Consider the following 24,141-nt stretch of genomic DNA (forward strand, 5'->3'; position numbering starts at 1 on the left):
GGCCTGTAGCATGCTGGGATGAAGGACTACCAAGTTTAATCAAATGAATGACCTTGATCCACTTTCAACCTGATGTCCTTGTTCGACATTCAAGGTCACAGGCGTCATATATGTTTAAATCTTTTTATAGGTTCTTATGAATCAAACACTGATATTCTGCCTGTAGCTGTATTTTAGTCCACTTTTAAGATTACAAGTGTGAGATTAATACCAGGTGAGCGATGCAGGCCCATTGGGCCTCTTGTTCTGTAATCTCCATAGACAAAACATGCAGCTCTCCTCTGGACCATTCTCTAACATGTAACGTTGGTATCCATCTATGTTAAAGGGTCCCAAATAACACAGGCTTAGTCTATAACTGGTCTGAACGTGGTCCTGTAGTACTGCTCTTTGATCGTGCTTGGGCAGGTGCTGATGTTTTGTCGTAGAAAGGCATTGATGTTATTAGCCTTCTTTGCTATGTTGTCTGTGTGGGGGGTCCAGCTTAAGTTGCTACTGATATTAAGACCCAAGTATTTAGCTGTTTATGCTAAGGCTAGTGGTACTCGATGGATGGTATAGGTGGGTATAGTGTCTTTCTTCTGTTATAATACCTCACATTTATCTGGGTTGAACAACATTAGCTAGCTGTCCTCCCACTGCTGCAAGCTGTTGAGGTCGTTTTGCAAATCTAACTTATCTCAGTCTGATGATTCAGGAGTTAAATTTGATGATGACTCTGATTTCTAGTGTCAGTATATGGGAAAAATTGAATTGAGTTTGAAACTACTCATGTTTTTGGTATTGTTTGGTATAAAATTTGTCACTATTGAAAGCCACCAAAAAGCTTCCAAATTACACCATCCATTTTGAACCATAAAAAAAAAAGGAAACCCCTGGCATCCCGCCCCTCTCCCCGTCATCACTAACTTGACTCGGGCACGCCGCTATGCGGCGTGCATTGTAGCCTGCTACTTTTAACTATCAACCTGGTATTTTTAAATTTGTGGAGAATACTGTCCTAGAGTCCTCTGGTGTTTTGGACTTCCTGTAGAATAACACAAAGTGATTACATGTATATTATATTTCAATGCCAAACTTTAACCATCCTTCCATTCTGGGAGTGGATTCCTCCACCTCCCAATGGTTCCCATACAGAGGCTAAATACAAACATTTATAATAGGAAACAAAATGCACGTCTGTATTTTTAAACCCAGACATGAACCCACCATGTATTATCTTCACAATATTTATGTGTATGCATATGGTGGAGGTTTTATAGCTGTTCTGCTTGTTAGCTACAGTAACTCACCCAGACCACATCAGACTAAACTCAAGGCAGGTGAGGTGAGCAACAGGAGTTAAGTGACTTGCTCAACAAAGCAATGGCATCATGTCACCTGCATGAATCACACCTCTGACTTTATCAGGGGTCGGCATTAACTAGTCCGCTTGTCATGGACAAGCAGATTTTAGCAAGGTCTAGTGAATCACCTAACCTAACTGGTCCTTTGGACTTGGTAAAAATATGATCATAAAATAAGAACATATCTTTTTAAAATTTAGAAAACAGCTTAAAATAAAATGTATTGCAAGCAAAAAAAGTTAATGTCTAACCCTGGCATGTATTAGAGCTTATACACTAGTGGCAGTGCTTTACATGTACTGCCATTTCTTTTAATTAGTAAATCAATAATTTATACAGGTAATTTAGTATGTCAACATTCTCCTTTGTAAGTCTAGCTAGATGATTGAATTTAAAAGTCAATTTTCATCGCCATCGTTCTCAGAAAGATTGACATGTTGTTTTATAAGGGCACAGCTGCAAATTATATTTTGGGTAGTAAGTTCATTGTTGTGTTTGTCGACATTGAATAATTGGGTTGGCTATATTACCTTCCGTATGATGTAGTTATGAAAGAATCTGAGGTTTATTATTTTTACGTTTTAACTTTTGTGATTCCTAAGAATTGTTCTTTGAGGCAGCATTAGTGAAGCAGAAAATGATTGTAGCCTGTAATATAGCTCACCTTTTACAGCAGAATGATTTAATATTTCAGGATTTTGTACACATGGCTGAAATGTGATCTCGCTACACAAGCAAGATCATGAGTTGGTGGAATGCTAGCAGCTTCTCGGACCTTGCCTCTCAGGCAATCAAAAATGCACAAAAGAAAATTGACAAAGTTCTGGAAATTGATGAAGAAGGATTAAAGGAAACAAAACCATGTAAGACTTGGCAAAATAATAGATATTCAATAAGAATTTCTAGGAATGCAAATTATGAGTAAATATTCTATCAGAGACAGTGGTAATTTGTATGTTTATAAACGATAGATCAAATAGCAAGCTACAGATATTCATGTAATCTCTAGATTTAATTTGTTAAATATGAATAGAATTAAATGTTGCACAGAATACAGCTATCCATATAATGAAATGTTTTGGAAAAGATAAGACTACATGTTGTGCCATAGGTTAGATCTAAAATAGATATAATCTGTTGAAGAAGTGGTCAGTGAAGGACTGTTTTCAGATTTTAACTGTCTTATTTTTATTATTCTGTTCCTTACAGCTACCATTAACAAACCTACAAAGGAAGAGACTTCTAAACAAGAAACTAAAGATGATTTCTGGAACACATGGGTACCTTCTCCCCAGTCTGAGGGGGCAGAGGGAGCAACAGAGAAGGAGGGGGCTAGGAGCTCATGGTCCACTATGCCTTGGGGTTCAGTCCATCAAGATCTAGAACCCAAGAAAAAAACAAGTCCAACTTTACCAACCTCTCCTGAAAGCAAAGGAATGAAGCAGAAAGCATTAGATCCTATATCTACTACAGTGCAACAGTCTGGCGTCAGTAAAAAGGCAGGTCATAGTGCTAAGTCAGAGGGGAAAAGTTCAAAGCGAAGTACAGACAAGGTTACGAAAAATAGTTCTGACAATGATAGGAAAGCGGTAGGCAATATTCCAGTAGTGGAAAGTAAAGAAAAGGTGGAGAATTGGGATTCTTCCTCAGCCTGGTCTAGTGAACCACTGATAGCCTGGCAAGGTGAAGGTCAAGAGAGTGGTGCTGACCTTGATCTTGAAGGCTCACAACATGCATCATTTCAAGGTAAAGGCCAGGAATTAAGGCCTGACTCAAATTATAAAAAGCCAAATAAAGAAAACGAGGAAAGTTTGACAGATCTTTGTCCTGGTAACAAGGAATTGAAGATGCTGGAAAAAGAGGATTCAAAAGGAGATAAAACAAAGGAATTATTACCAGAAGATAGTGATCAGACTATAAGTAGCAAGACATTAGATAAGGATCTATCTGATTCACTATTGGATGATAAAAGTACTGACTGTAAAACAGACAAATCCAGTAGTATATCTGTGATAGAGTCTGTAGAAGGGGTGATTTCTTTCAGTGATGACAGTGATGGGAAATGTGACCAGTCCAGCAGTGTGTCACTCCTACAGACTGACTCAGGGGAGATGTTTCCATGTCATAGTGAGGGAATCGAGGACCACACAATAGATTTAGATAGTGTTGTGATTCAAACGAGCGAAACTCAAGATTCAGGGATGGCATCTTCTGTGATGGACCATGAAGTAAAGGAAAGTCCAAATCCAGCAGATACGGGATCTGAATTGGTGATATGTGAAAACATTGACACTGAAAAACATGCAAGTGAAGGGAAAGATTCTGAAACACAAGATGATAAAGAAGAAGCCTTAAGTGAATCTACAAGTGACCCAGGTAGTGTTATGACAAAAATAGATTTGAAGGAAACTTCAGTTGATGCAGACAATGTTCTTGCCCAATCCTCCATTTCCAGTGGGTCAGGTGAAGGCACAATGGAAGAGATTATTAAAGATCCTGGGGTTACTGAAATAGATGTGTTAGAAAGTTTAGGGAGCGTGCACAGCCCCTCAACTTGTAGTTCTTTGTGCTCATCAGACACTAGTAAACTGGACAGTAGCATGGACACACACACCTCCGAAGACACAGTGGTGGACAATCGAGGAGAGGACGAACGTGTAGGGGAGATAAGTCAGGAGGAAGAGATCAGTGCAGGGGAGGTAACTCCAGAGGAGGCTAGTTATAAGGAAGTAACTCAAAATACAATGTCTGGTTCAGTTCAAGTTTCTCAGCAGGAAACTGGTGGTCAGGATTTGGCAGAAATCCAAGATGATTCTCATAAAATTACAGATAGCATGTTCAGTGTATCGTCAAGTAGTTCATATGTAAAGTGTATGATAGAAGAAGCTATGGAGGACAACAGCAGAAGTGAGGATAACAATAGTGATTGTCATTCCACTGGAGGAGAGAAATCGGAGTGTTCTAGGAGCACCGGAGGACAGGAATCTGGTGATGATATTGACACCACAACATCATCGGATATTGAAATAATTTCTACACCAAATTCTATAAATAATGGTGAACCCAACAAAATGGTGGATCTGTCACCACTGAAAATTGCATTACAGAAAACAGCTCGACGTGAAAGTCCCACCCACAGAAGGACAGACAGTGCGTCAAGTTCCAGCACCCACAGCCGTGAAGGTCAAGGGGAACAACTGAGTCCTGGTCGAGACAGTCTGGAGGATGAAAGCCAGTATGGTGAGGACAGAGATCTTCCAATTGACAAGCAAAGTAAATTTTGCTTTTATTGTTACTTTGCTTTTGCTCTTTGCTTTTTTATTTTATTGAGAACGTTGTATAAAACATAATTATGAAAATGTAAAAACAACTTTTCATTTTTCTAATTTTTGTAATGAAATTGATATGATATGACTGCTACCTGATCACCAATGTACTACTGATCTGTAAATTCTTTAAATAGTTCCTCCTATAGTCCTTGGGCAATAGACACAAGTATTAACTTTGTACCAGATTTAATAATGATGTCAGTTATACTGAATATGTTAACTTATTCTAGACAAATCAACAGGTAGTTAAAACAGTGTGTCAAATTCTTGTAACAAATTTGAAAAAGAAATCAGAGTTGATGTAGACATTCATTATTTACACATTTTATTACAGGTAAGGGTCACTAATTTGTAGGATCGTTAATAATATTTAGAACAACTTTCTTCATCTTTGCCCTACCATGTATATTAATCAATCTAGTGTCTACATGTACATACTACATTTGTGTTTGGTTCTATTTGTAGAGCTGGCTCCAGTCCGAGAGGAGAAGGGAGACCCTTATATGATCCCACAGAAAGTGTTGAAAGTAAGAATAAGTGGTATGGGTACAGGGGTGGGGATCCTATACAAACAACACAGGTGTGATTAGAGGTGGCACCGTCTCACGTCTCAGACACAGGCTGTGTATTTATACATGTACTGACACACGGTTTGTGTTGTGACACTGATATTTGGGGGCAGGCTTTCCGTCAATAGGGTTACTGGTACATAGGGAGCTGGTCAAGTGTAAAGAGATCTGTAATGCATGGGTATAAGTTATTTTGTTTGTTATGTTCATGACACTGTTTATGTAGGTCATGGAATGTGAAGTAGTTGTATTGGAGTGTCTAACGTTTACAGGTGCATCTGAATGACTTAGAAGCTTCTTTCTTAATTTCATTATTTTGCCAATTACAGTACTAATTTTGTGTAAGCTTATAAGGCATGTAGTACCTAGGACCGAGTCTTTTTTTGTACCATATATACACCCTGGAGATCCCTACGCATACTTGAACTATTATTTGAATTAAAATATAATTATGATGTCCTTGTTTCTTTGGTAAAATGTTTAGACTAGAACTCGAAAAACCTCTGTAACCTTTCATATACACCTAACAGGGCTAGAAAATAAGCGTATACCGATAGTCTGGGACTAGTGAAATCTGCTGGACTAGTGGTCCTAAAAACCAGTAGTCCGGTTGACTAGTTAAAATTTGATATTACTATACTTATCATGTTGAATAATATTTGGTTTGTGGAATTTTCATATGGACTAGTTAAAGTGGAAACTACTAGCCTAACTGATTACTGGTTTTGAAAATTATTTTCTTGTCGTGCACTTAATTGCTAACATTCAGGTTGAAAGAGTAACTGTATATGCCTGATAAATGCTAAGTTTGTTTTGAGCACAAATGATAATTGAAGAGTTATATGGCAAGCTTTTTTAAAACAGCTATTCCTTTTTGTCAACCAAAGAGTGCAAATGACCGGTGTCTCCACTGGAAACCCCTTAAAACAGCTCACTTCATACATCTGCCTGAGATTCATTGATAAGTCATGATCATATACTTAAAAGCACAGATTATGATACATTTTAAAAGGTTATTGGTACTAGCATGTATATTTACATGTACGAGTTCTTGTGGTCTGTATATATATACAATGTATATCAATATCACATGAATGTATATATCTGTCTATACTGCTTCTTTAGAGGGACTCAATGTAGTCTACTTTGCCAGTCATACATATAGGTGTATATCATAGTTTGCTCTGAGGAAACTTTATATCTAGATCTTTAGACAAATCTTATTTTTAGTATTGAGAATTTTCAAAAAACTGAGACCTGACATTTTTTCTTGTTTCCCCATAGATAAAGTATTTTCTTGTACTGTCTCTAGCAGGGCTGCAACAATATGCATACCTTACGTTACGATGCCTATCATGGTATTTTTAAGCTTACGATTCGATATGTATCACGATACACATATCTGCTCACAGGTCAACTTCATAATTATTGAGTGCAGGATTTTACAGATTTGTCAGAGTTAATTATGTATGCATAGTAAATTGCTGTCAAAAGATATTTTCATATTTAGTACTTTTGCACAGACGACCAATAAAAAAAGATTGATTATTTCAGTACTGTTAGTGTAATGCGATACAGGCAAAGGAAATGATTCAAAACGATACACAAGAACGTATCGCGATACGATACGGTACAATATATTGTTGCAGCCGGAGTCTCTAGTGGATTTATGTGTGAAGGACAGTTATTTCTAGCTTCCACATTTCAGCCTTGAAAGTCCAATTGTGTTTTTTTTAAACAGTTACAGATAATTAGTGTGTGAAATAATTTTACACTCTATTCGTCTGCTAACAATATTTTTGTTAAAATATAATTATCTGCAGTTAGGGTCAGTGTAATGAATATTGTAAGTGACAGTCCATATATTTATTATCCTTTTTTTTGTGTTAACTTGTGAAAAGGTATGTGTGTTGCTATAACCTTCAAATGGACATGTACTGAGTGTCCATATTACCTTGAATCCTGTACCTTTACTTCAAAGATCTTGGTTTAATATCAAAAGTAGTTCAAGCAATTTAAAGCATGTGAAGAACAATGTGTATAATATGCATAGTGCCATTGTTCTTGAATCAAATTTTTTCCCCTATTCAAATTTACTTTCCTTGTATTCATATATAAATCTTTACAGTATTAGTTTTAGTCCAATTTTTTTTTTCCAGACCACTATATGGAAATACTTGTCTAGTGACGATACTGAAATTTATGATAGATACTAGAACTCGTCATTCCTGTTTTGCATCCTCTGCCATTGACCATTGCTCTGGTGACAAATCCACAAGCTTTAAATAGAACATTCTGATATATACAAAGTGTACACATACCTAGTACTTTATTATCACATCATAAATCACATGATTTGCTTGTATTTAAAGAAACGGCGCCTTATGAGAGGATGTACTGTAAGTCTTGGAGTAGGGCTTGTTACCTTTTTAACCAGATATATGGGGGTAGAAGTTTCAAGATTGTAAGTCTTCTGAAAATTAGCAAGGTGTTACCCATGATAGGTTGAACTATATGCAATCGATAAAATATCAGCTTTTGGGGAAAAATTGTCATTTTGAGTACAACAATCAAACTGATTCTTCCAGTATTGTATGTCTGTCCATTGCAATTATCACTGGGTCTTCTAGTTATCATCTTGTAGTCAAAGTTTTGATTGAACTTACAACTATTGGTCCCCTCTGCTTACTCAATAGGCTCTTCAAGAGTTAAAAGAACGTTCTGCGATATCATTGCCTCAGGGATCAAAGTGATTGAAAGGTTATGCTGTATCAAGTCTTAGAGAAATATCATTTGCGCTAGTGTATGTCATGTGATTAACACTAATAACTTTCACAGCTTTGCCAGGTGTGATGAAACCACTTACCACTTACCTTTGGCATTGTTTGTTTCATTTGTCGTTAGTTTCATTACTTACTAATTAGGCCATTGCATGTACCACAGAAAAAGAATTCAATATTGAAAGAGATAAATTACTCGTCAGTTACGAACTGATTATATTTGATAGAATGTTTTTATTCTTAATTTACTAAAAGTAACGGCGATGGTGAAGTAAGTCAATGTAGGTATACTAGCTGTTGTCATGAGACCAGCGTTACAGGACATGAAGGTGGTATCCTTAAGACTACTGGAAACAGTTCTAGGTGGTATCCTTAAGACTACTGGAAACAGTTCTAGGTGGTATCCTTAGGACTACTGGAAATAGTTCTAGGTGGTATCCTTAAGACTACTGGAAACAGTTCAAGGTGGTATCCTTAAGACTACTGGAAACAGTTCTAGGTGGAATCACAAACAAGTGACTAATTCTTCTTAATACAGCTATGCTAGGTTGATTTTAGATGTATCAGCAAATTGATTAACCAATAATTATGTTTTAAATTCTGGTAAAAAGTAAACAATTGCTGGGTAAAAAATGAATGAAAACAGAACGAAACCTACTAAATATGTAACAGGAGAAAGAGAAATATTCGGTGAGACTGGGGTTCGAATCCGGGACCCTCCAAACTTTAGACGGACATTCCTCCATTCCTCCAACCTTTAACAAAGTGTTCAACCCCGAAGACACACAAGACCCTATACCACCTTCTGTGGGTATATTTCATGGGGCGCCAAATTTGTAACAGGAGAAAGAGAAATGCATGGCCAGACCAGGGTTCGAACTCGGGACCCTCCAAACTCTAGATGGATGCTCTACTAATTGAGCAATCTGGTTTCCGACAATCGACCCATGGCCAGTCCAGTTCCGACACAAATGTATATAAAGTCATTTTATTTTGCCCTTTTATTTGCAGTTTATAATGACTGCCATGTCATTGCATGCTGTTTCTCATAACACATACTTCGGACTTGACTAATGAAAATGAGTAAGAACATGAGTAAAAAGGTTTTCCAGTAAATGGTTCAGTAATTGAGAATTTATTGTGTATTTAGCAGAATACTTATAATCTTGAAACTGTTTCTCAGAGTTTCCCATTTGCGTACTTTAGTTCCATAGGACCTGTTCCAGACTGGCTATCAGTGTCTGTGATTATCACTTACATGTGTACTTCCCTATCTATATATTGACTTGAACAAGTCTACAGGCTATTGACCAGATATATAGATATATTGATCAACACATATTAGACTTGTTCATGTCTATAGAAAGGAAATCATCATATAGACTGTTAGCCAGTCTGGTCTTATTTGCTTAAGCTTCAAATTGAGGGTTGTTTTCAATTCTATAGATACATATATAGCTAGGTTGTTGGTTATTGAGATATGTTTTACGTTTCTTATTTACTGCTAATTATACTGTTGTTTAACCTACTGTATATACAAAAAGATACAATTGTTATAAAGTAGAAAGATTACAATTGTATAACCAAGTAAAGTACAATTGGTAGACTAGGTACAGTAAGATACAATTTTTAAACCAAGATAAAAAACAATTGTTGAACTAAGTACAATAATGTACAATTGTTTAGCGAAGTACAATAATGTACAATTGTTTAGCCAAGTACAATAGTGCAAAATTGTTTAGCCAAGTACAATAATGTACAATTGTTTAGCCAAGTACAATAATGTACAATTGTTTAGCCAAGTGTAATAACTAGCTTGTTATGTCATATGAGTAACATGTAATCTAAGTACAATAATGTACAATTGTTTAGCCAAGTGTGATAACTAGCTAGGCTATGTCATATGAGTAACATGTAACCTAAGTACAATAATATACAATTGTTTAGCCAAGTGTGATAACTAGCTAGGCTATGTCATATGAGTAACATGTAACCTAAGCACAATAATGTACAATTGTTTAGCCAAGTGTGATAACTAGCTAGGCTATGACATATGAGTAACATGTAACCTAAGCACAATAACATATATGAAAAGAAACTCGCTTAACAGTAGAACTTTTAAGAAAAAAATCAGTTCAAATTTTATTTTATTTCGTAATGTTGAAAATAATTGGAAATCTTTAATTGATCTGGAATATGTTATGGACATTTCTACATTACTGGTATTATTCAATATTGAAATTATCACTTGATACCAATTTATTTGGTTTTCTGTTTTATTTAGACATGCTATTATTATATAAACATTTCCAATATTTTCCTTAGGGATGATTCATGTATAGTTTCCTACCTGGCTAATATGTGTTCTAGTATTTCTACAAGTATGGGGAAATTCACTACCCAGACATGCATGCTTGACCGCAACAATGTATTTTTCCATTTAGTGTAGAAAATTTAATCAAAATTACCTATTTCTCACACTTATTGAAATCAACATTTAGGGACATAATTATCTTGTTTTCCAAAAAAAGTTGTGATTGTGGAGTCTGATAATTTCTTTTTGAATTAAGAGGTATTTCTTGAACTGAATTTTTTGAAGCCTCATAATTATCAGGGATTTATTAATTATACTTTGAAAAATATCTAAATTTTTGTAAACTTTGAAATTACATTCACCATTTGTAAAAATAAATGTGAATAAATAAAAATCTGACTGTTCGATTGTAACCTTCCAATTGTTAGTTAAGACAATTTGATTTGATATTGATATTTATTTTAAAAGTTTCTATCACAATTTAGTCTAAAGGGTGTTAAGATCAACTATAAGTTGTACAGTGGAACCTTGTTAGTCTTGACACTTTGGTGTCGGGGAAAATAAATAGAATTTAAAAGAATTAATATTTGCATTTTATTAGTGTTTGTGTTGCTGATCCTGAGGTTCCATTAATTATTATACCAAGGACTAATCTAAATCAGTTAGGCATAAGTGAGAATGAGGAGATTTAAACAGGTTTTTGATACAGTATTTCATAGAGATTTTATTATATATTATGCCTGTGTTTGTCGTGACAGTTACAGTAGATAGGCTGTGGTATAAGTGCTAGCCTATTTCAGTTACAGACTGTGCCTGAACACACTGAAGTTCGTCTGACTCGAGACAGCTACTGCGATTCCACATCTACTAGCATGGCCTCCGAGGTTTGGGCGGTCTTTAATTAGCGGTGGCATTATATATCTCTAACTTTGTCTTTGTCTTTTTCTCCTGCATCTTGCTTCAGAGGGTGTGTTTTTTTAGCTTGACTTTCCACCTAAGTTTTAAATGTGTGTGTTTTTTTATGTTGCATGCAATAAAAATGTTGGTATGTTTAATGTATTTGCAGTCGGTAAGAACTAGCACTTGAAAATAATTGTGTGATACGAGACTGATACCTGTTATCTTCCTTAAAAATGTAACCGATACTTTTCTTTTTAAATTAATATACCTGGTAATCTATTACAGCTAGGTGCAGCTTGTTTATGGAGTGTCATGCAAAACATCCTCTTGCCCACTAGAAGGGTTACATTGGAAGGGATACTCAGATTCTGTGTAGTTCTCCATGGCACAAGGGCTAGACAACTGACAATTTTCACCACAACAATAATGAGATGTCTCGGCGACAGTGAAAATCCTGTCATAAAACTGTCCTGACATTTCAGAAGTCTGGGCTGTTTTCAGCATATTACTGTATGGTTTTTATACAGAAATGTAGTAATGGGAAACAAATGTACTTCAATCAGCATTTTGGAATATATAAATGGATTCCTATCTGTAGGATTAACTATTTCTAAAATAGCCTAAACATCTTAAGCGTTAAAATATCGATATCTCCTATTCTTGAAGCAATTCAAACCCAAAGGATGAAGTAAGACTATGACATCAGTGTTTTATGTCCGGGAACAACAGTTAGGTTTTTAACTCATTCACCCCTGAAGACACATTTGAACTCTTCCAATTCAAAGGTTGGAATAGTTCATTATGAAATTTCAGGGATGAATGAATTAATGTACCAGCACTGTATTTATACATGGTATTGAGTGTGATAAAATCCACCCCATTGTAACTCAACATGGCATTTTCCTTATCTACATGACAAATCTAATTTGGACAGTTTACTATATTTTAACTATAATTTAAACTCATTGTCTATAAACATATATTCCTATAGGGAATGCAATAATATTAATGAACTTGTAAGATAATGAACAAAATTTATAATTTAGATATTAATGATATGAAATGCAGTCATTTTTGAAAAGCAATATTCCATCACACTTTCCAAAGATCTCTCGAGGGCTGATCTACTCTATCAGCATCATCAGTACTTTTGTCTCACAGCTGGAAGAGGTCAGAGGTCAGATCATGCTGTGCCAACCTCTCACCTCATTAGCTTGGTAATTTCACTGAAGAAATTGCAGGTGTGCCGAGTTTTTGGACTACCTCCCTGAAAAGAAAAGTCGAGACAAAAGTGAAGATATACAAATAGTTTTAACAAGTTACTTCTTTATCTATTAGTAATTGAAATAGAGGTAAATTAATTCAGTAATAAACACTCAGCACAATACTCACTTGGTATATATTATCAATAAATCAGAAATACACTAACAATTTCCACTATACATGTAATTATTATCTCCTGCAACTACATGCCTATATTATGTGTAGAATTTTACTGCTTCATGCTGTTAATTCATATAACTACCTAAAACCAAAAATAATGATACACATATCAATGTCTTATTACCCTTGAAAAAGTTGTGAATTTTTCATCAATTTTTAAAATGAAACCTTTTTGTGAATTTTTCATCAATTTTTAAAATGAGACCTTTTTGAGGAATTTAAAATTTTCTTTTCTGCTTTTTTTTTAATGTGTAAAGAAAGGGAGGAGTTAGCTTAAAGCTTCAAGGTTTATGCTACATATCTTCAGTGGAACTTGGATAAAGCCCTCAGTCTCACACAGTACATCTACACTGAATATCTAGTATGTACATAAAGAAAACAGATCAAATTGTTATAGGTGTGTTTATAAAGGTATTAAACCAGGATATAGGTCTGTAGGCCTTAATGGAGAAAACACAGAGGGAAGAAATCAGCACTTCGAAACACAAGAAACCTCTGACTGGATGTAGTTTCTAAAGAAACAGGACTATTTTAATGAATGACCATATTTTAGGCACTGGATATCTTTCATACCTTATTTTCTGATTAGCAAAAATCTTTTTTTTAGAATGGCAATGTTTCACTTTAGAGCTTACAGGTTAGTGTGAAAGTTGGCTTCTCCTGAGATAATATAATGGTTTTGACTGTACAGCAGATCAAAATTTGTACTTGTGAACAGGCTTCCCTAAGGGGGGGGGGTCATAGGGGGTCACTTTATGCAAAATCTTCAATCAACATTTCTTCTGTAAGTTACTGGTAGATTATGACCAACGTTTTGATGAAATCATTGATTGTTCACTATGTACCCCATTGCACTACACTTGACCCACTGAGCTTTTATTCATATGTATTTAGATCTACATAACAGTACATGACATTTTTGGTTTCACTCAGGTGACCATTTATGCCCGTGTACCTCTTGTTTTTTCCCATACATATAATGTGATAAATGTACTAGTAAATAGGGTGATTGGTAAGGTTAACTGTTTAAAGTGATATATATATATATCTTGTAGAGTACAACTACCAACAACACTCCTACTCCCCCCATCTCACCTCAGACTGGTATCTCTGCTGGGGGCCAGGTAAGCTGTGTGTCACTTGTCCACACTTCTCTTGCTAGTCCAGACTCTGTGCTTTACTATTTGTACAAGTTTCTGCACTTTGTTGTGAGAGTTTTTAACAAGCTAATTATAACCTCATTCCCTACCCCCATATAAGGTAAGGGACATTTTGAAGTCACTTTGTTCGTTCATCCATGCATCCTTGTCTGTGCTGCAGTTAATACCCTGTCCATACCATTTATCTTTTAACTGGCTTAACCTTTCTTTGTGAAACATCACAGACATATTAACAGATTGTGTGTCACATAACACACTTACAAGGTCAAGGTCAGGTCAGAAATCAGATAAGTTTAAAGCTTCCCTGGATCATATCTTCTTAATGGCTGAACCTTTCCTTATTAAACAACATACATGTATGTGTTGACCAGTGTGTTGTATAGCACATTCAGAATCATACTCTTAAAGTCAAGTTTGTGACAAGGGTTCAAAGGTCAAATCTTTAAAAACCTGCCTTATACATTCAGGTCAGTATTAAAGAGTAAGGATATGACAAATGGTCAAAAGCACAAAAATAAATATATTAAATTTTTTGTCCAAACCATAGCTTATAATTATCACCTTCAGGTTTTCTTATGAAACTTTCTAGCTATGCTATATCATAGTTGAACACAGTGGTATTGTGGAACACTCCAGAAAGGTCAAGGTGGCATGACAAAGGGCAAGGTGGGTAAACCCTAGTGAGCCTCATAATCAGCTCACTTAGTTGTGACTGTAAACTTCATGCTTTTGTTTATAGCTGGATATATTGACGTTATTTCAGATACTTTATTTGACTTTTGTGTTACTTTATTTGACTTTTGTGTTACTTTATTTGACTTTACTTTATTTGATTTTTGTGTTACTTTATTTGACTTTTGTGTTACTTTATTTGACTTTACCTTATTTGACTTTTGTGTTACTTTATTTGACTTTTGTGTTACTTATTTGACTTTTGTGTTACTTTATTTGAGTTTTATGTTACTTTATTTGACTTTTGTGTTACTTTATTTGACTTTTGTGTTACTATATTTGACTTTTATGTTACCTGACTTTTTTGTTACTTTATTTGACTTTTATGTTACTTTATTTGACTTTTGTGTTACTTATTTGACTTTTGTGTTACTTTATTTGAGTTTTATGTTACTTTATTTGACTTTTGTGTTACTTTATTTGACTTTTGTGTTACTTTATTTGACTTTTATGTTACCTGACTTTTTTGTTACTTTATTTGACTTTTATGTTACTTTATTTGACTTTTGTGTTACTTATTTGACTTTTGTGTTACTTTATTTGAGTTTTATGTTACTTTATTTGACTTTTGTGTTACTTTATTTGACTTTTGTGTTACTTTATTTGACTTTTATATTACTTTATTTGACTTTTATAACTCAATGTTATCTCTCACTTTATTAACGCTGTCTCTTCTTGATGTCATATTCTATAAAACTTCACAGACTGACTCGGCTACTGGTACATGCTTTTATCCAAAGAAATTTTTGTTAATACTGGATCTGAATATTTTATTTAAAATGATGGATATTTATTTCATGAACCAACTCAGCATTTTAATGTTTACAATAATCAATCAGTTTCAAAACACTTGACATGTTCTGTGAGACAACAGGGAAGGGAGTCTGTAAACCTTGTCTGATATTCAGGCTGTGGTTGGGGAGAATGGCACAGGTCAACTTGTCGTTGATGGCAGGACACATGATTTCACATGTATCTGTTCTGGTGTTAGTCTCCTATGATGGTCACTCTATTTGGTCATACTTAAGGATCCCTGTACCACTGCCAGAAAACTTGGTAACTATACATTGGGAACTTTTTTCCAGTATGACTGTATATTTGATAAATCATTTCTGAAAAGAAAACTATACCTTGTGGAAGTTTTATGATTTTTTTTATATAAAGATGAAATAATCAAAAGAAATCAACTTTACTGCAATGAACCAGACCAGGATTCGAACCCAGGATCTTTGATGGTTATACTGTGGCTCTTACCAACTGAACTACCTGCATGGTTAACGGTTGTGTTCTGGCCTAGTCACGTTACAGTCGTATAAATATGAAATAAATGGGCTGTTACTGCATTTATGAAAAAGTACATCATTATTATACCACAAGGTCATTGTTGTACCACAAGGTCATTATTATACCACAAGGTCATTATTATACCACAAGGTCATTGTTGTACCACAAGGTCATTATTATACCACAAGGTCATTGTTGTACCACAAGGTCATTATTATACCACAAGGTCATTATTATACCACAAGGTCATTGTTGTACCACAAGGTCATTATTATACCACAAGGTCATTGTTGTACCACAAGGTCATTATTATACCACAAGGTCATTATTATACCACAAGGTCATTGTTGTACCACAAGGTCATTGTTGTACCACAAGGTCATTGTTGTACCACAAGGTCATTATTATACCACAAGGTCATTATTATACCACAAGGTCATTGTTGTACCACAAGGTCATTGTTGTACCACAAGGTCATTATTATACCACAAGGTCATTGTTGTACCACAAGGTCATTGTTGTACCACAAGATCATTGTTGTACCACAAGGTCATTGTTGTACCACAAGATCATTGTTGTACCACAAGGTCATTGTTATACCACAATGTCATTGTTGTACCACAAGGTCATTGTCCTAATACAAGCTGTTCATATAGTTTACTTAGTTTGTGTAATCTAAAACAAAACTTGGTCTTTATTAAAATGCTGGTACCTACATGTGTTTCTATTAAGTCAAAGTGTTTTCAGTTTTAGGGAATAATGATCAATGCTCTACTATCAGTTAAGTGCTTATACATGCATATTAAAACAGCGACAGACTAGAGTATCATTTGGGTGATTTTCAATATAATCATGGTAAAAATATGAATATATATGTACACATATTTTATAGTTGCTAGTTATCCGGGGTGTAAGAATTCAATCTCGCTCTCAACCTCTGTTTTGCTTAATTGTTTTAGGCAAGTTTATACTTCATTTTTTGTTTAATTATCATTATCCAATTCATACAAATAAGATTAAAATAATTGATGATCTCACCACCTGCCCTTCAGCAATGATGGGGTACCTGGCATTAAATATTTATACTTTGTGTGCTGATATCTTCTCAAAAACAATACATGGTACTTGAATTCTCATTTTGCGTTCCTGAAATAAAAAAATCCCCTGTAAAAATACGCAACTATTTGTTGAACAGTATCCAGTGTCCGATGTGTCACAGTCCATGGATTGTGGAAACCTTCAAGGAATCCAGCAAAGAAATATTTTATCAAACTGAAAATGTTCGTTGGTTTTGAGAAACGCTGTAGGTCCAGTAATAAAACCTGTGAATTAAACAGGATTGCAGTGTACTGATTAACACGCTAACAACGATATATGGGAGTATTTCCTGGACTTATATATTTGAAACACTTTTTTCTCTTAATTATTTCTTACTGTTTTCAGTTTACGCTTCAAATAATAAAAATAACAAATTTGCATTACAACTTTAATACAAAAAGATGTTTGTGTGTTTTTGAAAATAAACCTTAAACATTCTGTAGACCTGCTGCAGTTATATGTATCTGTAATGATGTAATAGGAAGTAATATCTTGATGATTATCTTTAATGTTTAATTGATTCCAGATCTAGAAGATATAAATTTAACATCAACGAAATGTTTTACTTTTATAAGGTTTAATGACTAAGTAAAATTAAGGTCAAATTAGGTTGAGCTGACTTTAACAGCCTCGTATAACTGTTCCTAATGTTAGACAATTTGAGAAATAAAAAGTTATTTCACTGAGTATGAGGAAGCAAGTATTGATACAGATTCTATCATAACTACATAACTTACAAGTTTTTGAACACAGCTTAAACCTTATTTGTATATTGTATTTACTCAGTATGTATCTTCTTCTTTTATCTAATAACAAGTTTTCATAATTGAAATTTGAATGTCAAATTCTAAACATTGTTTTGAACTGGCAAGATATCTGATATGACTGTAAATAACTGGTACATCCTGGTAACTTTGAGCTATTTGGAGAGTAGTGATTGACAAGAATCTTGTAAAATATCAGACATGTGCCTTTAAAGTAAATTTTCCGTTACATTCTTCAACTTCATGATTTCTTTTACTTAAGATTATAGAAGAACATACATGTATATAGCTTTGTATGTGCATGCAATGTACATGTAGATGACATGCTTTGTAAGGAAGGACTTCATATTTCTATTAAAATTGACATATGATAAACTAATCTAAAGAATTAGTGTGTGGTGCGTTTTTCAGAAAATGGCAGAAATGGAAGAAGTTATCCTGGCTAGAGAAAGTAAACTGGTACAGCTAAGTAAGGAAAACAACGACCTGTTAGAGACCAACAGTATCTTACGCAAGTAAGTACCACATATCTACGCCCAAGCAGTAATGCTGTTGTCTTTATTGATATAATTTTTAACTCACATCTCAATATTTTATACAGGGGATCTAACACTGAACACAACACAAAGAAGCAAAGAAATTGCATCATTTAATAGAAATATTTTGAAGTAGTAGTGAAACCTCTGGTGTTAGTGACTGTTATCTTATCCCACCATTTTAAATTGAATCTGTGTCACTGCAATATGCATGTACCAGCAAAACAGTTAGATATTGTGCTTTCTGTTAGTAATGGGATGACAAAAGAGCTTCTTAAAAAAGTAATTGATGTACTGAACATTTCAATTGTTTCTTTAAACTTTTACAAACCTTTATACATATCTACTTCCTATTTGCATAAAATATGTGTATTCATATGTACTCTGTAATTGGTAAATGTTACTTCTTTCCACTGTATATTTTTATCTAAATTGAAGTTGAAGTTTTAATCCAGCATATACTCCCCCTTTCTCTTAAAAAATGATCTATTTATACTGTAACTATGACATCCTCCATTACAGCCAGATACAGCAGCTGGAAGAAACGCGAGAACTTGAATTGGAGGATGTGAGCAAGGTTTCCACAGAGTTTGCCGGTAGAATTGCAGAGTCTGAGAAAAAACTAAACAGTGTGATACGGGTACTTTTCAATTTGTAACCTTTCTGAGTAACCAAGGTGAAGGTCAATATGTTAAGTATATATTTGTTATTAGTCCCCCACCAGTACTGCTAGAGAGTACTTTAACTTTGCACCCTGTCCATCCGTAGATGATGACAATAAAATCTAGTTGATTTGGCTAGATGTATAAGCTGTAAGTCTACATACACTTATAAGGTAGCTGACTTGCCTTGTCAATGTTATTGTCATCTTCTACGTGTTATATTTGTTAGTTAACATACTCAGTCATTTGTCTGATGAAGGTGACAGAACATAGTGTACAAGTCATCAAAATGGAAGATAAACTTTTCACCTGTCATGCTGTATGAACCTTAAAATATTCTCTTATGCTGGTAAAAGTAAAACTTAATGAGTCACTGCATTTTTTTGGGAAATTCTTGTTTAGAATTGCTTCTTAGGTTCAATGGTCAAAGGTCAAGGTACTATTTATTGATGTCACAAAGAGTAGAATTTGATCAGGCAAATATGTCAGTATTCAGAATTAAGGCATGTTATTCCTTAAATTCAACACTGAACGGGAGATTAGTATTTCTCAGCATTACCTGTTTTTTACAATAAGATCAGTCTGTAAATTCAACATGACTATAAACAGTCCTATTTTAGTAATGCTACAAACCTAACAATGTTTGTATCTATATGTGCGTAGTAAAAGTTTTATACTTAACAGAAATTGAGCTGGTCCCTTTTTGTATTGGCAGGAAAGAGATACAGCAAGGAAAGACCTACAGAAATCTTTTGATGATTTTGCTAAAAAGTAAGAAACTTTTGAGTGATCATTAGTTTTATATAACACTGAAAATAAAACATAACAACATGCTCACTATTCCTCATAAATTATTTTACAATAAGCAAAATTTTATTTTGCATATTGGATGCTTACAATTAGAGAAATAAAACTTAGCTTTCATTTCAAAGCTTAATTTGTACTCTAAAGCTATTAGTTGGAAGATTATCTAAAGATTTCATTAGAAAATTTAGAAAATTTGGAGGTTTTAGTCAGCTTTTATTTTAAATGTTGTTTTTCATTTTCAGAGTCCGAGGATTCCAGTCAGAAATAGAAGAGAAAGATCAACAGATAGCAGAACTATTACAGGAAGGTACAAACCTAATAAATTGTCTCCCTGACATCATGATTACACGACACAAATATCTGTCAGACCCAGATTATAGGGTTTTGTTATGATAATTTGATTTCCAGTTTTTCATTGAGATTGTATATATCTGGAGATTTGTTTGCTGCTCCTAGGAATGTTGGTTCAAGAGCTAATTTTACGAAAATATTGTTGTCCTAGGTGGTTCAAGAGACTTTTGATATGAAAATGATCAGCTGAATGCCATTTGACATTTTTTACAGGTGAAAAGTTATCTAAACAGCAGCTACAAAGCAACAACATTGTAAAGAAGTTACGAGTGAAGGAGAAGGAAAACGACTCACTGTTAACAAGTCAGAAGTAGGTGTCTATCATTAACATTCTGTTTACCTCCCTGTTAACCAGTCAAAAGTCAGTGTCTATTATTAACATTCTGTTTACCTATCTGTTAACCAGTCAAAGGTCAGTGTCTGTTATTAACATTCTGTTTACCTCCCTGTTAACCAGTCAAAAGTCAGTGTCTATTATTAACATTCTGTTTACCTATCTGTTAACCAGTCAAAAGTCAGTGTCTGTTATTAACATTCTGTTTACCTCTCTGTTAACCAGTCAAAGGTCGGAATCTGTTATTAACATTCTGTTTACCTATCTGTTAACCAGTCAAAGGTCAGTGTCTGTTATTACCATTCTGTTTACCTCCCTGTTAACCAGTCAAAAGTCAGTGTCTATTCTTAACATTCTGTTTACCTCCCTGTTAACCAGTCAAAAGTCAGTGTCTATTATTAACATTCTGTTTACCTCCGTGTTTATCATGCAGCCTTCATCCTGCAAACCTTTCAGATTTCATTGCAAGATGTGGTGGGTTCTGGTGGCAAAATCTGAAAATGTCTAAAATGTACATGCAATGACCTCTATTTTTAGCCCACCATCATCTGATGGTGGGCTATTCAAATCACCCTGCACCCGTGGTCCGTCCGTGGTCTGTGGTCCGTCCTTAAACAATTCTTGTTATCGCTATTTCTCGGGAAGTACTGGAGGGATCTTTCTCAAATTTTATATGTAGGTTCCTCTTGGTCCTTAGCTGTACAGGGCAATTTTTGAGACTGATCGGATAAACAACATGGCCGACAGGCAGCCATCTTGGATTTTGATAGTGAAAGTTTGTTATCGCTATTTCTCGGGAAGTACTGGAGGGATCTTTCTCAAATTTTATATGTAGGTTCCCCTTGATCCCTCGTTGTGCATGTTATATTTTGAGACTGATCATAAAAACAAAATGGATTAAAAGAAGAACTAAACAGATCTTTCTCATATTGAAATGATCGATTCTATTTCTTTCACATTAAGTACTGTACTAGTAAATATGTGAAATGACAAACTCACTTTGAAGGTTGGCTTTCATACACATCAGTATTAAGTTTAGATCAAAAGTTACCTCAAGGTGCATTTACTGTTAACATGACTCGATCAAACAGATTAGAGGAAAGAAGAGAAAAGATTGAACTGACAAAGAACTGGTACAAAGGTGGGCGCCAAGACCCCTCTGGGATCTCTTGTATAGTATAGTAGCCTTTTTGCACCCTAACTTTTATTTTTTCATTTTTCCAGAAAACAGATCGATGATCAACAGAAAGAGTTGGACCACCTCAGGACTGTCTGCGAATCCAAGGATGTAATGGAGAAAAAACAGACAGGTCTGGCATAAAATAATAAAAATCTGACATTTCTGTTATTAACATACCAGTCTGTAAAAAGGTTTAACAGTGAAATGTTTTAAGGTGCTTATAAAGATAGGTATAGTTAGTCTTTCATTTTGAAAGAATGCTTCAGGTTATATTATTAGAAAAAGAAGTTCATGGGTGTTCACCTGTTTCTTCAAACTTTGGGTCAAATTCCCCAGAAGTTAAGAAAAGAATTCAATTACCGGTATAATGTATCAACTGCAAAACTCAACTGTATGAAAATTGTTGCATTTTGAATTCAAGGCAAATCATTTAATTTTCAGATGGCATCACTCAATTGAATTCTGCTGTACAGAAACAAGAGAGGGAGATTTCTAAGTTAAAGGTAAAGGACTAACGCATGTGATGATACTTATTGATTTAAGTTCTTGTTATATGTTAGCGTTAGAGCTGAGACTTATACTCGCACACTGTGAGCAGTAGAGTTACATAGGGGAAGGGAGATTATGCAGTAACATGGACAGTGTGTAATAAGTAGAAACTATCCTGCGTGTAACTTTCAACATATACAGTACACAGTTCATGTAATATTACTGGATGCAGTGTAACTAATTGTATTTAGATATTCTCATGTAACGAAGTCAAATTTTATGTAATTAGTAATAATTGAGAAAATAATTCTATGGTGTTTCAGGGAGAGCTGACAGATGCCCAGGAAAGAGTGCGAGGTCTGCAGGCAGCACTGGACAACTCTTATAAGTAAGTATGGTGTCTAAACAAAACAATACATATACAAGCCAGACACCTCTACAAACCAGACCTTCAAATAATCAGGTTCCATTGTATCACTATATAAATTAAATCTGTGCAATACTAGAAATGAGATTAAGATAGAAACATCTTTTGGTTGTGCTGATATAAAATACTTCGTTGACAACCTTTTTGTGATACTATCCTATATGATCTTAGTTGATTGACTGTACAGATGTTATTAGGTTATTAGTCCCTTACCGGTGAAACCGGGGGGGCTATAGTTTTCCTCTCCGTCCGTCTGTGTACGTACGTAACACCAATGATTGTCAGCGCTCTAGCGGCTTCATTCCATGAAGGATTTTGATCAAACTTCACACAAATACAATGGATCATAATATCTTGGACAAATTCGAGTTTCAAGGTTGTTCGGTCAAGGTCACCGTTTCTATTTTTAGAGAATCCTTGTCAGCGCTCTAGCGGCTTCATTCCTTGATGGATTTTGATCAAACTTCACACAATTACAAAGGACCATAATATCTCAGACAAGTTTGAGTTTCAGGGTTGTTTGGTCAAGGGTAACCGTTACTATTTTTAGAAAATCCTTGTCAGCGCTCTTGCGGCTTTATTCCTTGAGGGATTTTATCAAACTTCACTCCATTACAAAGGACCATAATATCTCGAACACATTCAAGTTTCAGGGTTGTAGAGTTGATGTAAAGGCCACCGTTAATATTAATACAAAATCCTGGACAAGTTGAAGCCAGTGATGGACTGATGATCAATATATAATAATAGAACAAAGATCGATTTGTCCTGTTCGATTCCGATTATTGATAACAAATTCCATAATCGATATAATCGGTTCATTACGGAACTTAAAGTGTCAAATGTGCATGTAATATACAGTATACATGGAAATTCATTTATTCTGATTTTTGTTTACAATATGATTGATGGTAATGTAGAATAGAATAATTTCATTAAAATCAGTTACAAGCTAATTGTATACTTTTCATTTTACCAAATCAACACCAAAGGGCACCATTTGTATAAATCATTACAGTGTAATAGCTAGCGGGGGCCGGGAGGGGACATGTATTGCTTTAGCAATACTCAGTATGCTTGTTATCATATGATTACAGAGAGATCGCTGAGCTTCACAAGTCCAAGGCAGCCCAGGATAGCAAAGTGCAGGAGACGGCCTTGAGTCTGGAGATGTCTGTCCGCGAGGAACTCAAAGCCACTCTGACCAAGGAACAGTTCAGCTTCAAACAGGAGAGAGAGGCCCTTATAGCTCAGGTTAGGAGATAAAGATCCTTCATTTTCAGGGAATTCCCCAGGGTGAACTTCAGAATATGTTTCAATGTGAAAATCTGAATACTTTCCCCTTATTTTATCCCAAGGTACTGTTAAAATTAACAGTTTGTGTGTACTTTCTTTCGTGTTTTCGTGATTACCAAATATTTTTTGTTTTACCCTGGATTCTATGACACTTTCCTTGGATGTGGTAAAGTTCATTTCATTTATACATAAGTAGAATCTACAACATTTTCAACATTAAATTCTTTTGCATGAATTTCTTTGTTGTTGTTACGTGGTCATAGTTATACACGTACAATGTATATACTTTTGTTTGCACCTTTTTTTATTGAAATTAAGTACATGTAATTTTAATGTTTTT

General features: G+C 34.7%; 1 protein-coding gene across 10 annotated transcripts in view; it reads left to right on the top strand.

Annotated features, from left to right (window-relative positions):
- The window catches only part of LOC110443277 (TATA element modulatory factor-like), a 33,980-nt gene that overhangs the window by 2,453 nt on the left and 7,386 nt on the right, over positions 1 to 24,141 (top strand). Inside the window, exons 2-16 of one of the 10 annotated variants that reach the window (XM_021487402.1) lie at positions 2,041 to 2,209; positions 2,556 to 4,619; positions 5,141 to 5,202; positions 7,617 to 7,643; positions 11,139 to 11,222; positions 13,737 to 13,805; positions 18,131 to 18,234; positions 18,778 to 18,895; positions 19,633 to 19,688; positions 19,967 to 20,031; positions 20,289 to 20,385; positions 21,634 to 21,719; positions 22,031 to 22,092; positions 22,402 to 22,466; positions 23,603 to 23,759. In XM_021487402.1, coding sequence (XP_021343077.1) covers positions 2,089 to 2,209; positions 2,556 to 4,619; positions 5,141 to 5,202; positions 7,617 to 7,643; positions 11,139 to 11,222; positions 13,737 to 13,805; positions 18,131 to 18,234; positions 18,778 to 18,895; positions 19,633 to 19,688; positions 19,967 to 20,031; positions 20,289 to 20,385; positions 21,634 to 21,719; positions 22,031 to 22,092; positions 22,402 to 22,466; positions 23,603 to 23,759 — 3,237 coding nt within the window. In that variant the 5' untranslated portion in view covers positions 2,041 to 2,088. The remainder of the gene's footprint in view (positions 1 to 2,040; positions 2,210 to 2,555; positions 4,620 to 5,140; positions 5,203 to 7,616; positions 7,644 to 11,138; positions 11,223 to 13,736; positions 13,806 to 18,130; positions 18,235 to 18,777; positions 18,896 to 19,632; positions 19,689 to 19,966; positions 20,032 to 20,288; positions 20,386 to 21,633; positions 21,720 to 22,030; positions 22,093 to 22,401; positions 22,467 to 23,602; positions 23,760 to 24,141) is intronic. The other 9 variants (XM_021487405.1, XM_021487407.1, XM_021487408.1 and 6 more) reach the window with 9 other exon arrangements.

Source organism: Mizuhopecten yessoensis, unplaced genomic scaffold (genome assembly GCF_002113885.1).
Source record: "Mizuhopecten yessoensis strain PY_sf001 unplaced genomic scaffold, ASM211388v2 scaffold716337, whole genome shotgun sequence".
Taxonomy (NCBI): domain Eukaryota; kingdom Metazoa; phylum Mollusca; class Bivalvia; order Pectinida; family Pectinidae; genus Mizuhopecten; species Mizuhopecten yessoensis.